This window comes from Hibiscus syriacus, unplaced genomic scaffold (genome assembly GCF_006381635.1).
Source record: "Hibiscus syriacus cultivar Baekdansim isolate YM2019G1 unplaced genomic scaffold, ASM638163v2 tig00018827_pilon, whole genome shotgun sequence".
In the NCBI taxonomy this organism is placed as follows: domain Eukaryota; kingdom Viridiplantae; phylum Streptophyta; class Magnoliopsida; order Malvales; family Malvaceae; genus Hibiscus; species Hibiscus syriacus.
Window position 1 is genome coordinate 398142 of NW_024062448.1, and position 12410 is coordinate 410551.

At 34.0% G+C, this 12410-nt stretch overlaps 1 protein-coding gene across 1 annotated transcript; it reads left to right on the top strand.

The window, feature by feature from the left end:
- The first annotated feature begins 10861 nt into the window (after positions 1–10861).
- On the top strand, positions 10862–11725 carry LOC120209367 (ethylene-responsive transcription factor ERF116-like). The gene has a single exon (XM_039208401.1). The coding sequence runs from the start codon at positions 10862–10864 to the stop codon at positions 11723–11725; it is 864 nt and encodes a 287-aa protein (XP_039064332.1).
- The last annotated feature ends 685 nt before the right edge of the window (positions 11726–12410 follow it).

The window sequence follows — 12410 nt, forward strand, 5'->3', positions numbered from 1 at the left end:
CTGGCCTCCATTTGTCTTTTCTTTTTCAAGCGGATGTTATGCAGATGATGTGTGTCCAACGCTTGAGGCGGTGTATCCAGTATTTATTCCTTTATTGAGACATTCTTCCGTTAGTTGATGCGAATGCAAGGAAAATAATAAAATGCAGAATATGTCTAAATGCATGATGCATCATGCATGAAATGCTCGAGGCATTGATCCAAAAAATGTGCCTGTTATTATGAATAATCCTTATTGGGGACAAAAGTATTTTATCTTTTAAGAGACAAAAATATCCTAACAGCTTCTGACATGTTGACTAGTCTTCTGCATTCGTCTGTCACCGGTTGAATATCCTGTCGAACCGTTCAGGCTCCTTTGGCTAAAATGTGCAAGCGCCAAGCTGTTTGCCCCAAAAAAGGTCTCGAAGGACTGCATCTCTGACCTTCACTTTCTGCCGAGCTTGTTTCTAACAAAAGTGCCATTGAAGCCCTCCATCTGAAGCTTATCGACTTGTTTCTGGAATTCATCTTGTTCTCATAGTTTTTGAAAGGAATCTCCGGGTCAGTAACTTTTTCCTCGTCTTGCCCCTACTCTTCTCAAAAATTTGACTTTAGTGTGCTCAGTGTAAATTCCGATCCATTCGAAGTCCTTTACAATGTAGCAAAGTGACATATTCTTCGATTGCGGGTACCACGTCTTTTGGATTGAATGTGACACATAGTCGCCCTGTAGACTGTCCTCTGTATTTTCATCTCTTGTATTACAACCCCTCTGTCCATTAAAGCAGATTATTCATGTTTAACAAACATGTTTTAGTGGATCAATGACCTCTTTTATGATGCAAGTGATGAAAATAAAATAAAATAAAATAAAAGAAAGATGAAAAGAGTTAGTGAGGTGAAAAAAATAAAAAAATATCATAAAAATGAAAGTCCTACCCCACATGATATCTACCCCACATGCTTATTATTCCTACCCGGACATGATCTCTATCCCGCATGCTAATCTCAAACAAATCCTAACCGCATATTTGTCTAGTTCGCATGCTTTGAACAGAAAGTAAGGCATGAAATAAAATCAAAGCAGCCTAAGGTTTGGAATGAGGTTTTGGGGTGGGCTCTAATTCTCCATCGTCTCCCGGTTTAGGTTCTAAAAAAATGGTACCCGAGTTCTCATTGCTGGTGCCCCTTGGGCTTGCCAGACCCTTAGTCCTAAGCCTATTACAAGCTTGTGTGGACTAAGTTAAACTCGAGAGGACACATTCCCTTATGTCTATGCAGAGAATAAATTCACACGAAGACATAAGGTATATGAATCCCGAAGGCTACTTGCTAGGCATATGCGGTGAATAAATTCACACGAATGTGTCGCTTTCACCCCCATTTAAAATGGGTTCAGAGCTCGGGTTTAGAGCTTTAGATGAAAAAAGACTTTAAGGGCTGAAATCATTGAGAAAACGGTTAGTACAACTATTTACTCAAAAAAAATATAATCAAAAGTAAGCAATAAGGATCGAAAGGTTACCTTAAAATTTAAACTTACCCTTTTCGTTAAAAAGACAACTGGAAATTACCTTAGCCTGACTCACTTACCTGTGTCCCCAGTGGAGTCGCCAAGCTGTCGTAATCGTCTTTCGGTTGGGCCCCAGAATTGGGCTTCGACTTGAAAAATGTGGATTGGAGTCGCCACCGATCATTTATTTAAAAATAAATGGGTTGATCGGATACCCTATTTCTTACCTGATCTGCGTCTTACCAGAAATATGTCGGGCTCGGGAGTCGGTTACGGTCAAGGAAGGATTAGCACCCTTGAACCGCCCTTTCGGTACTACATAATTTCCAGTTGTCTTAATTAAGAAAATTGACAAGTTAAATTAAAAAGTAAAGTTTCGATCCTAATTACTTACCCTTGATTGATTTGAAAAAAAAATGAGAAATGTGTTAGATAAACAAGGTAAAGAAAACAAATAAGATACAAGGGAAAAATAAAATAAATAAGTAAGATAAGAAAAAAAAATAGTAAAGTAATAATTGTATATAGTAATATTTGAAAAAAGGAAAAATATAATATATATATATATATATATATATATATATATATATATATATATAATAAAGTATAATGTACACCAAATACTTAAAAATAGAAAAGATACCCTCTCAATTCACCGAAAGTGGGGGCTTTAGTAATAAGAAAAAGAAATAAGATAAAATAATAATAATAGGTTTAAAAAAATAATAATAATAATAATAAATAAAAAAATAATAAATAATAAATAATAAAGATAATATATATGTAAATAAAAAAAATAATAAATAAAAATATTAAAATATAAAAAATATATATAAATAAAATAATTAAAATATATGATAGATAATAATTATAATATAAAAGTATAAAAAAATATATGAAGAAAATATATATATATATATATATATATATAAAGTATATAATATAGTAAAAATAAATGAAAATAATTTAATATATATATATATATACATATAATAATAATAACATGAATAATAAAAATAAATGAATAAAATATCCATATAATAAATAAAGGGACTAATATAGATTTTTAAAAAGCTCTTCCCCTCCTTTAACCGAAAATCAAACCAGTTTTAAAAAATAAGCCTCGGGGTAGATCTAGGTTCGAAACTTCGAAACCCCACCCGTTTTGGTCATCGGCGCAACCTACATTTTGGGTTATTCGAACCAAATTTCAAGAAAAATAACGTGCACATGCAAAAGAAAGAAAAAAGAAAATGCTACCTTTTATTTCCTTTTCGAATCCTTTACAATAGTTTTGCCTTTGTATCTTTCCGTGCTTTCCTCTATGTTTTTGTGTGTAAATCGTGTCCTACAATGGTGAGTTACAATGGCTATTTATAGTGCTTGTGGATCCTATCTTTAGGAGTTTAAATCATAAAATTCTATCCTATTTTTTGAATCCTAGCAAAATTCTATCATATCTTTAGGAGTTTGAATCCTAAAATTCTATCCTATTTTTAGGAGTTTGAATCCTAGTAGGACGAAAAATGTGTGTTGACACATTCACATGGATTTAAACCGAAGGAACCGATAATATAAGAAACTAAATGCGTTTAAGTTTTGATTCGGCTCGTATAGTTTACTCATATATATATATATATATAATCATTCTCATTCTCACACCCATCACATTATCAACTTTGTGATTTTCACAGCGGTTATGCTTAGAACACAAATTTTATATTTTATTGCACCAATATGTTATAAACATGTTTAAACGTGTTATTTATGTCTATATTATGTATGACGTTAGGATTGACTATAAAGACTTTTAGAATGATCTCGAATACTAAAAATTAAATCTCTAGATTTTATCGATATCTAAAGATGTGAAATCAGGTGATCAAATGGGTCAGAACACTACACAAAAAATAATATTTTTTCGAAAGTGAAGATGGAGTCCAGTCAGAGAGCTTCAGGGAGGTATGGAGAATTGGAGAGATCTGCTCGGGTTCGCAAGTGTTATTTTGTCTTTGTCAACAATGTGAGTAAAAGGATTCATCCGTCAACTCTAAGGAAGCGTTTCAGGTGTATGGAGTTGTGATCCATGTGTTAATTGCGTTCAGATGCAACAAAAGGCAATCAGTTGGATCTACATTTTCTTTTGTTAGGTTTAAAAGCAAGTCTGGAGCAAACACAGCTGTTCGTAGGGCGGATGGTAGGATTATGGATGGTTTCAGGATTAGAGTTTATCATGACAAAATGTCAGAAGTAAAATATAAGAGGGCTGAGGCTGATAGATCGGTTAAAAAGGTGTGGAATCCATCTTTAAGGGATTCCAGGTCCTTTAAGGAAGTTCTTGGGAGGTTTGCAGGAAGAAGATGGAAAGTCACAAGAAAATGAAGATACTCATCAGACTTTTAAAATAATCGGGTCTGACAATGTTGTTCATGTTAATATTACAGATGATAGAGCTTCAAGTCAATCTCCAATTAGTGAATCAACAAGTAAGAACATTTTCATTCCTAAGAAAGAGTTACAGCGGAGAGAGAGTTGCCTGGTTGGAAAAATTAAAAGTATGTATAATGAAGACATAATCCAAACAACCTTTAGAGTTGAAGGTTTTGATATGAAGGTAAGTCTTTGGCATGAGCTTCTGGTGGTTATCCAATTCAAGAAAGAAAAGGATCGTCAGGTATGTTGGTTAAGAAGAGAGGATTGGGTTTGATGAGCTGGAACTAATGGAAGGCTATGAGAATAAAATTAAAACCAAAGTCTGGGTTATCCTGAAGGATGTTCCTCTTACAGTATGGAGTGATAAGTTCTTTAAGGATCTAGGTAGCTTGTGGGGTAAAGTTATATCGATTGATGAATAAACCAGCAATCGGGACAGGTTCGATGCAACTAGGATCTTGTTCGAAGTCCAGTATGAATCGACTATAGTAGAGAAATTTTCCATTATTATTAATGGAAGTGTTTTCATCATTGAAATTCAAATAGAGGTCCAAGAAGAGGTTAGAGTCTTCATTGATGGTTCATTGGCTGGTGGCGGAGCGTGGCAAACAGTTGATGCTGAAGCGGTGGATGTTCCAATGTTTGAAGAGGAATGTGTCGAAGGTTTTGGTCCCGAAAAAGGTCATAATGATGAAGTTCAGTTTGATTCGTTGAGTCAGAGGTATGATAATGGTACGCTGGCAGACAGAACGTTGCATGTAGATATCAACGTGGAAAATATTGCAGTTGTAGAAGAGGGGCTCCATGAAGTCCCGATTATATCAAATGTTGGGCCAGTTTTTCAGCCTGCTGATGAAAGTTTTGGGTTGATGGAAATAAATAGTTATTCATACCAATTTTGGATGACCCAATCAATATCCAACAGCTCAAGATTACAGGACGTGCCAATTGAAGAGGTGTATTCTTTCAAACCATTAGATGACGTTCTTACGGTTGAAACACGTGTTGATAGAAATGGAAAAGCTCTGAAGGACAAACAAGAATTCTTCATTTAATCTGAGGATAATATAGTCAAACCCGTTAAAAAAGGGGTGAATCGGGTAAGTGAAAGAGGTTCCATGAAAAACAATATCTTTAAAAGGAAAAAGATGAGTGTGAATGGTCGGTGTGTGTCGCTAAATTCAAGAACCCTTTTGATCCAAAGTGGAATCCTTGGTGGGGAAAACCATGGCTGTCATTCGGGTTTAGCAAATAAAACAGAGGCGTCTTTAGCAGTCGGTGAGGCTTTGGGTGTGGAATTTTCAGATTCGAGAAAGGAGGTGCTTGAGAGATTGGAGTCGATTCAGCTGTCGGGTAAGTACTTAAATTGTTACTGATTAGTGTTTGATCCATCATTCTGTGTGTTCTATAATTTCATGGAAATGGGTATATCTGTGTTATCTTGGAACATTAGAGGTTTGGGGAAAAGTGAAAAATTAAGAGATATCAGTCGGGTTATTGAATCGAACAAAGATGGTGTGGTTATGTTTAAGGAATCTAAAGTTGTTGAAATTCATGTTTCTTTAGAAAGAAGGCTAAAAGGTAAGATATGTAGGGAGCTAGTTTTTGCGCCTACTGAAGGTGCTTCAAGAGGACTTATTACTATGTGGGATTCAAATGTGTTCAATGTGAGAAGTCAAATAGTTCTTAGGAGAATTGTAGCTTTAAAAGGTATGCTAGTTCTGAATAATATGGAGATAGGACTAATCGATGTTTATGACCCGAATGTTCAAGGTGAAAGAATTGATATTTTTGAGCAATTAAATGATGTCATTGCAAATTTGAATATTCCTGTCATTGTGGGGCTGATTTCAACACAGTTAGGTCAGATTTGGAAAGAACATGTGGCCATGATCATTCGGCTGCAATGAGAATCTTTGAAGACTTTATTTCTAGATGGGATTTGATAGAAGTTTCAATTTCGGATAGTTTGTTTACATGGTTTAGGGGAGGTTTGAATGTGGTTGCGAGCAGGCTCAATAGAATCTTAATTTCAATTGATATTACTTGTATGTTCCCTCAATTGATGCAATTTACTCTTCCTAGAAGTTTATCTGATCATAAACTTGTCATGCTAAAAGATAGGAAGATAAAAAAGTTCTACATGCCTTTCAAATGGTTCAATCATTGGGCTGATGACCCTATTATTTTTGAAATAATTAAGGGTATATGTGAAGCTAATAAGGGAAAAGTTATGAATCAAGTTTTGATGATGGCTAAGATTGAGACCAAGGATTGGGATAGAGTAGTCTGAGAGAAGAATCTAGATTCGGTCGAAGAGATTGGTAAAAGGATTGATATCTTAGAAAATATGTGTATCTCGAATCCTAGCAATAGTTCAGCCCAATCCGAGCTTGTGTCAATGAAGACAAGGTTGTGGGCAGTCTTAAGGAAGGAGGAACGAGAATGGCTGCAAAAATCCAGACTTGGGTGGTTCAAAGAAGGTGATAAAAACACACACAAAAATCATCTAACAACTGTATCAAGAGGTAGAATTAATCAAATTTCGAAATTGAAGGTTCATAATTCAGTCCTTAAACATTAGATAAGGATCCAACAAGAATTTGTTAACTATTTTTGTTGTGGCTATAATGATGTGAAAACTCTACCAGTTAAGAGATTTGATATTCCTTTCAAGAGATTAAATGCTGCCACTAAAAGTATTATTGAAAGTCATTTTTCTGAAGAGGGGGTTTGGCTTACAATTAAGTCGTCTGATGGATCAAGAGCTCCAGGTCCGGATGGTTTTAGCTTGTATTTTCTTAAGAAGTTTTGGAAGGTCATTAAAGGAGATGTTATGAAATTCATGGACGATTTCTATTGGGGTAGAGTTGAAGATTATTCTTTTAATAAATCGTTTATTGTTCTTATCCCGAAGAAAGTTTAGGCAGTTTATCCTGATGATTTCAGACCAATTTCCTTGATGGGCAGCATGTATAAGATTGTGTCTCGTGTTTTGGCTAAGAGGATGGCAAGCTACCTTAAATAAGTGCTTAGAGAGAATCAGTTCGCTTTTATGGCTGGTAAATAGATTATAGACTGTATTCTGATTGTGAATGAAATCATTGATGAGTTGATTAAAAACAAGAATGAAACAGTGTTGTTTAAGGCAGATTTCAGTATAGCATATGACATTGTTGATTGGAATTTTCTGAATTTGATTTTAAAGAAAATGGGCTTTGGTAGAAGATGGAGGAAATGGGTAAACCTATGCATCTCGACCTCTACGATTGTTGTGGTAGTTAATGGGTGTCCTTCCAACAATTTTTCAATTAAGAGGGGACTAAGGCAAGGCTGCCCACTATCGTCGTTACTATTTAATATTGTGGGCGATGCTCTCAGTGGGTTGTTAAAGAAAGCGGTTGAATCTGGTCTTTGTGGTGGGGTTGGAGTACGGTCTGGAAGCATAGTAGTGTCCCATATTCAATTTGCAAATGACCTTCTTATATTTTCGAAAGCAACGGAAAATATGATAAAAAATCTTAATCGTGATCTCAAAATTTTTGAAGTGGCTTCTAGTTTGAAGCTAAACATGAAGAAGATTAAGATATTTGGTATCAATGTGGAAGAAAGTAGAGTAAGGAGGTGGGATGATTCCATCTATTGTGGATGGGCAGGTCTACTTACGACTTATTTGGGGCTCCCATTAGGCCATAAAAAGAATTCCAATATCCTTTGGCAACCAATTTTGGACAAAGTTAGATCTCATCTAGAAAGCTGGAAAGGTAACTTCTTTCTCTTGGGGATAGGCTTACGTTGATTAAATCAATTTTGGTTAATTTACATGTGTATTGCATGTCCCTATTCCCAATTCCTAAGTCCATAGCTGAGAGGATTAACAAATGTATAGCCAATTTTGTTTGGAATGCTATGTCTGAGAGAGGTATTCATTGGATAAAGTGGGATAATATTTGTTGGCCAAAATCTCATGGGGTTTGGGTATATTTGATGTCAAGTCTAGGAACCGAGCTTTGCTTAATAAATGGATTTGGCGGTTTAGTGAGGAAAATGACAGCTTATGGAGAAAGATAGTAGTTACGAAGTATAACTATGCTCAGGATTCGATTCTCCCAACGGCTATAAATATTCGAAATTCTTCATGGGTTTGGCGTAACATTGTCAATCCATTAATTTCCATTGAGGTGGTTTTTTTCTCTGAAGTGAGGTGCGTAATAGGTAATGGAACTAAAATTGATTTCTGGTCTGATCATTGGACTGAAATGATTTCTTTAAAAGCATCTTTTCCTAGAATATACGGGTTAGCTACTAAAAAATCTGGGAAGATTAGTGAATTCGGTTATTAGGTTCATGGATTCTGGGAATGGAAGATTGAGTTGAGGAGAGCTCTTTTTGAATGGGAAATGTCTCTGTGGAGCGATTTTATTCAAGTTCTGGATAGAGTTGTTAGATCAATTCCAGGTTTATGTGTAGAAGTTATTTGTTTTTTCATCATAGCATGGTAATCTGAAGCTCTCGGCTTTGAGTTGTTATGAAGTTAGCCTTGGGCTTTACTGCTCCATTTTTTCAGTTATTGTCATTTTCTTCTAACTCTAAATGGTGGTTGCTAGCAAGGTTCGTTCAGCTCAGAATTGGTTGGTTTGTGGATTGGTGTATGGGTTGGGGTGTTCCCTGTTTTATGTAATAGCAAAATATGTATATTGTTTATTACCATTTCAATGTACACTCTTTTTTCTCCAATTAGGTTTAGGGAGGTTTTTTTAATGAGGTCCTTGTGGTGGTGTACTTTGTCATTTTATTAATACAAAGTACCATTTTCCAAAAAAAAAGTTGATCAAACGGGTTTCAAGCCAAGTAATATCAAGTGAGGCAGGACGGAACTAGGATTTTAGTTCAGGGGCAAAGTATAATTAACAATAGAAAATGTGGTGGGTAAAATCAAAATATATCAAATGTCTAAATTGGTACTTATCCCTATATTTTAATGGTAAAAAAATTTGGGGAGTAATGCCCCCGGGACCTACATGGTTCCATCATTGAAGTGAGGTTAAGCCGGGTATGGGCTATGTCAGGTCAATTTAATGATAAAATTATTTCAAATTAATTCAATGGTTCGACTTAAGTCAGGCTTAAGTCGACTCAGGTTCATGTCTATATCACCCTATAATCGGTTCATCGTAGGAGAACCTAGATATTTTAAATGCATACTAGATTCCAAAACAAATCGGACAAATCAAACTCTAATAATGCATACAAAACAAAACGAAAACGAATTGAATTTAAACAAACACCAAGCAATTCATAGCAACGTAAATTTCTCATAATTAAACTCAAGGGTAAAATATTCATTTTCCATACATGTATAAATTCATTGAGATTTCCAGCGATTTATCTTAACAAATCATTATTAACTTCTAATTAGTCACACCTAAAATTTCAAAGTAATCAGATTTCATTTAGATATCTAATTGAACATTCTCAATTTAAGAATTAAAACGTAAAATTTTCAAATAATATAAATAAACCTCAAACATGAAATTGAAAGTTACATTATATAATTAATGTTATTAAAGGGATATACCAAATCTCAAGTAAGTATGACTTAAAATTAAGCATTAATAAAGAAATTAAGTTTTGGACCAAATTGAATACATTTTAAAGTTCATGGATTATGATATGATTTATTATTTTTATTTTATATTAATTATTATCATTTGGTTAAACACCTTTCGAAAAACAAACTCGATTGCTCCGGTGACTAAATGTGGCATTCTGGATTTTTCAAATTGTCCGGGTCAAAATTAATATAAAATATATTTTTAAAATATTTTAAAATTTATATTATAATTAATATATTTTTATAAAATAACTATACTTAATCTCAATAAAATTTTAATTTAAATATTAATTTTTATAAAAAAATTATATAACAAGTATTCAAATATGTGTGGACCCCTATAATAGGAGATCTGAGTTTAAATTTTTCCTACCTTAATATTTGATATAATTTTGATTGACTAATAAAGTGGTGATATATGTTAATATTGTATCGAAGAATATTAATTTATTAAAAAAACGACATGAAAAAAAAAGTAGCGTTAGTCACAGTTTAATTAAAAGAATTCAAGGACCAAAATAAAAAAATGTAATAATTTGGTAACACAATCATTTTTATTTATTTTTTTTAATTAGTGGATATTAACTAAATATACTTAAGCTATTAAAATTCCTTCTAATTACAAGATGATGAGAGTCTTATCTAATAATTACACCTTTTCAAAATTACTCAATGATGACTGAATATACTATATAAAAGAAATTACCCTTTTTTATTATTAAAACTATTTTTTTCAAGAAAAAAATCCCTAAATTGGTAAACGTTTATTGGATTTATTTAAGGGTAAACTATGCAGATAGTATACTATGTTTTTTTGTCTGACCGACTTTGCTCACCAATTTAAAAATTAAGGGGAATGGTCTCTAACGTTATCGATCCGTTCGATATTAGTCCCTTAGCCATTAACTCACATTCGATTTCAGTCTCTCAACCATGTTAGGGATAAGGAACTAAAATCGAATGGATCGATAACGTTAGGGATAATTTCCACTTAATTTTTAAATTGGTGACCAAAGTCGGTCAGACCCTAAAATAAGAGACCATCCGCATAGCTTACCCTTTATTAAATTTAATCGTTGGCGATTAAACCTTTTCTTGCTTAAAAGTTATTGATTTCTTAATAATGGAGACCGCCTTTAATAAATTCAAAAGTTTATGGTTTTTCTTGATGATCAAGACTGTCAGAAAGATACGTTAAATATTTTGTTCCCTTTTATTCACTCCCCTTTCCTATGTATAAATCAACCATCGAAGAGGAAGAGCTTTGCCTTCTGATTTTCACAATGCAATGCCATGCAATAACTTGAGTGAAGAACAATCATGAAGCCGGGTTCGAGTTTTCCGAGGAAGACTCGAATCATATATAGTGATCCTTATGCTACAGATTCATCCACGGACGAAGAAGTGATGAACAAAACGAAGAATCGAATTCCGGGTATCAAGCTATCTGTCAAGGAGATTACTTTTTCAGCTGTTCCCACCGATTCTTCGGAAGACGATGGCAAGAGACGTCGAAAATCTTGCACCATGTCCACGGGTGTTCGACGAAGGCCTTCGGGCAAGTTTGCTGCGGAAATTAGAGACCCCTTCACCAAGAAACGTGAATGGCTTGGCACCCACGGCACTATGGAGGAAGCTATTGCTGCTTATCAGAAAAGGAAACACGAGTACAAGATGATGGCGACCGAGAATAATAAGAATTCATTGTCGGTTCAGCCTTCTTCTTCCTCTGTGCTCAATGTTACGGTCAATGCCAATGTTACGGTCAATGCCAATGAAGCAAGCCATGAGAAGGACACAACGGGAGATCAGTACGTAGTGAAGAAAACCGTGAAAGAATACAAACTTGTCCAGCAATTGAAAACTAATGTGGATCAAGTGGTATCCGTTAAAGAATTGTGGAAGGATGAGTCATCGATTACCGGATTGTGGGAACCTCCATCGGCTTCGGATTCATGGGAGGAGCTCTTCGGACAGTGTGGTCTCGAGAACCATACGTCTTATCTTCATAACCGATTTTTGTTGAATGACAACGCCGTCAGGCACTGGCCGGAGAATGTTGAGTTGATTGATTTGCCTGACATGAAAATAGACAATGAGTACATGGTTTGGGCGGATGAGATTCTAACAACTGAAGTTGATTTTTGTAGACACGAGGTATCATTAGCCCAAGTTAAATTTTAGTATTCTTACCAAATAATACCAGAAAAACACAAAGGCGTTAAAGAAAATTCAAAATTAGTTTCTTGTTGCTAACACAATTGCATTTAGTTACTTGTCATTGAAGTATTAAAACATATTGTAATGAGAGTGAAACATGTTTATTGAAGTAATATTGATGTTTGAAAAACAGGGCTACAAGGTTAAACCGATTCGACCTTCAATTCGATCGATTAATTCAACTAACATAGAGTATATAAATTATGGGCTAAGCAAGTTATATGAGCTCATGTTTGTCCACCAAATCGACTTCCACAAACTATCAATAAAATTCATAGAAAATATTTACTCGAAATTTCATAGAAAATAAAATTTTATATTATCTAATATATATATATATATATATATTATTTCTTTAAAAATATAAAAACATACTTACACTAATATAATTATATGCTAATTTTTAGATACTAAAATATTGAGAGATGTACATACTTACACCGGTGTAAGTATGTGTTAATTGCTAAGATATTGAGATATATACATACACTTGTGAAAGTATGTGTTAATGTCTAGGATATTGAGAGATGCACATACTTGCACCAGTATAAGTATGTGTTAATTGTTAAGATATTAAGAGATGTACAAACTTACACCAATATAAGTATGTGTTAATTGTTAGACTTTTTTATTTTATTTATGCTACATG

Coding starts and splice junctions, on each gene's coding strand:
- LOC120209367 (XM_039208401.1), top strand. CDS start 10,862: ATGAAGCCGGGTTCGAGTTTTCCGAGGAAGACTCGAATCATATATAGT.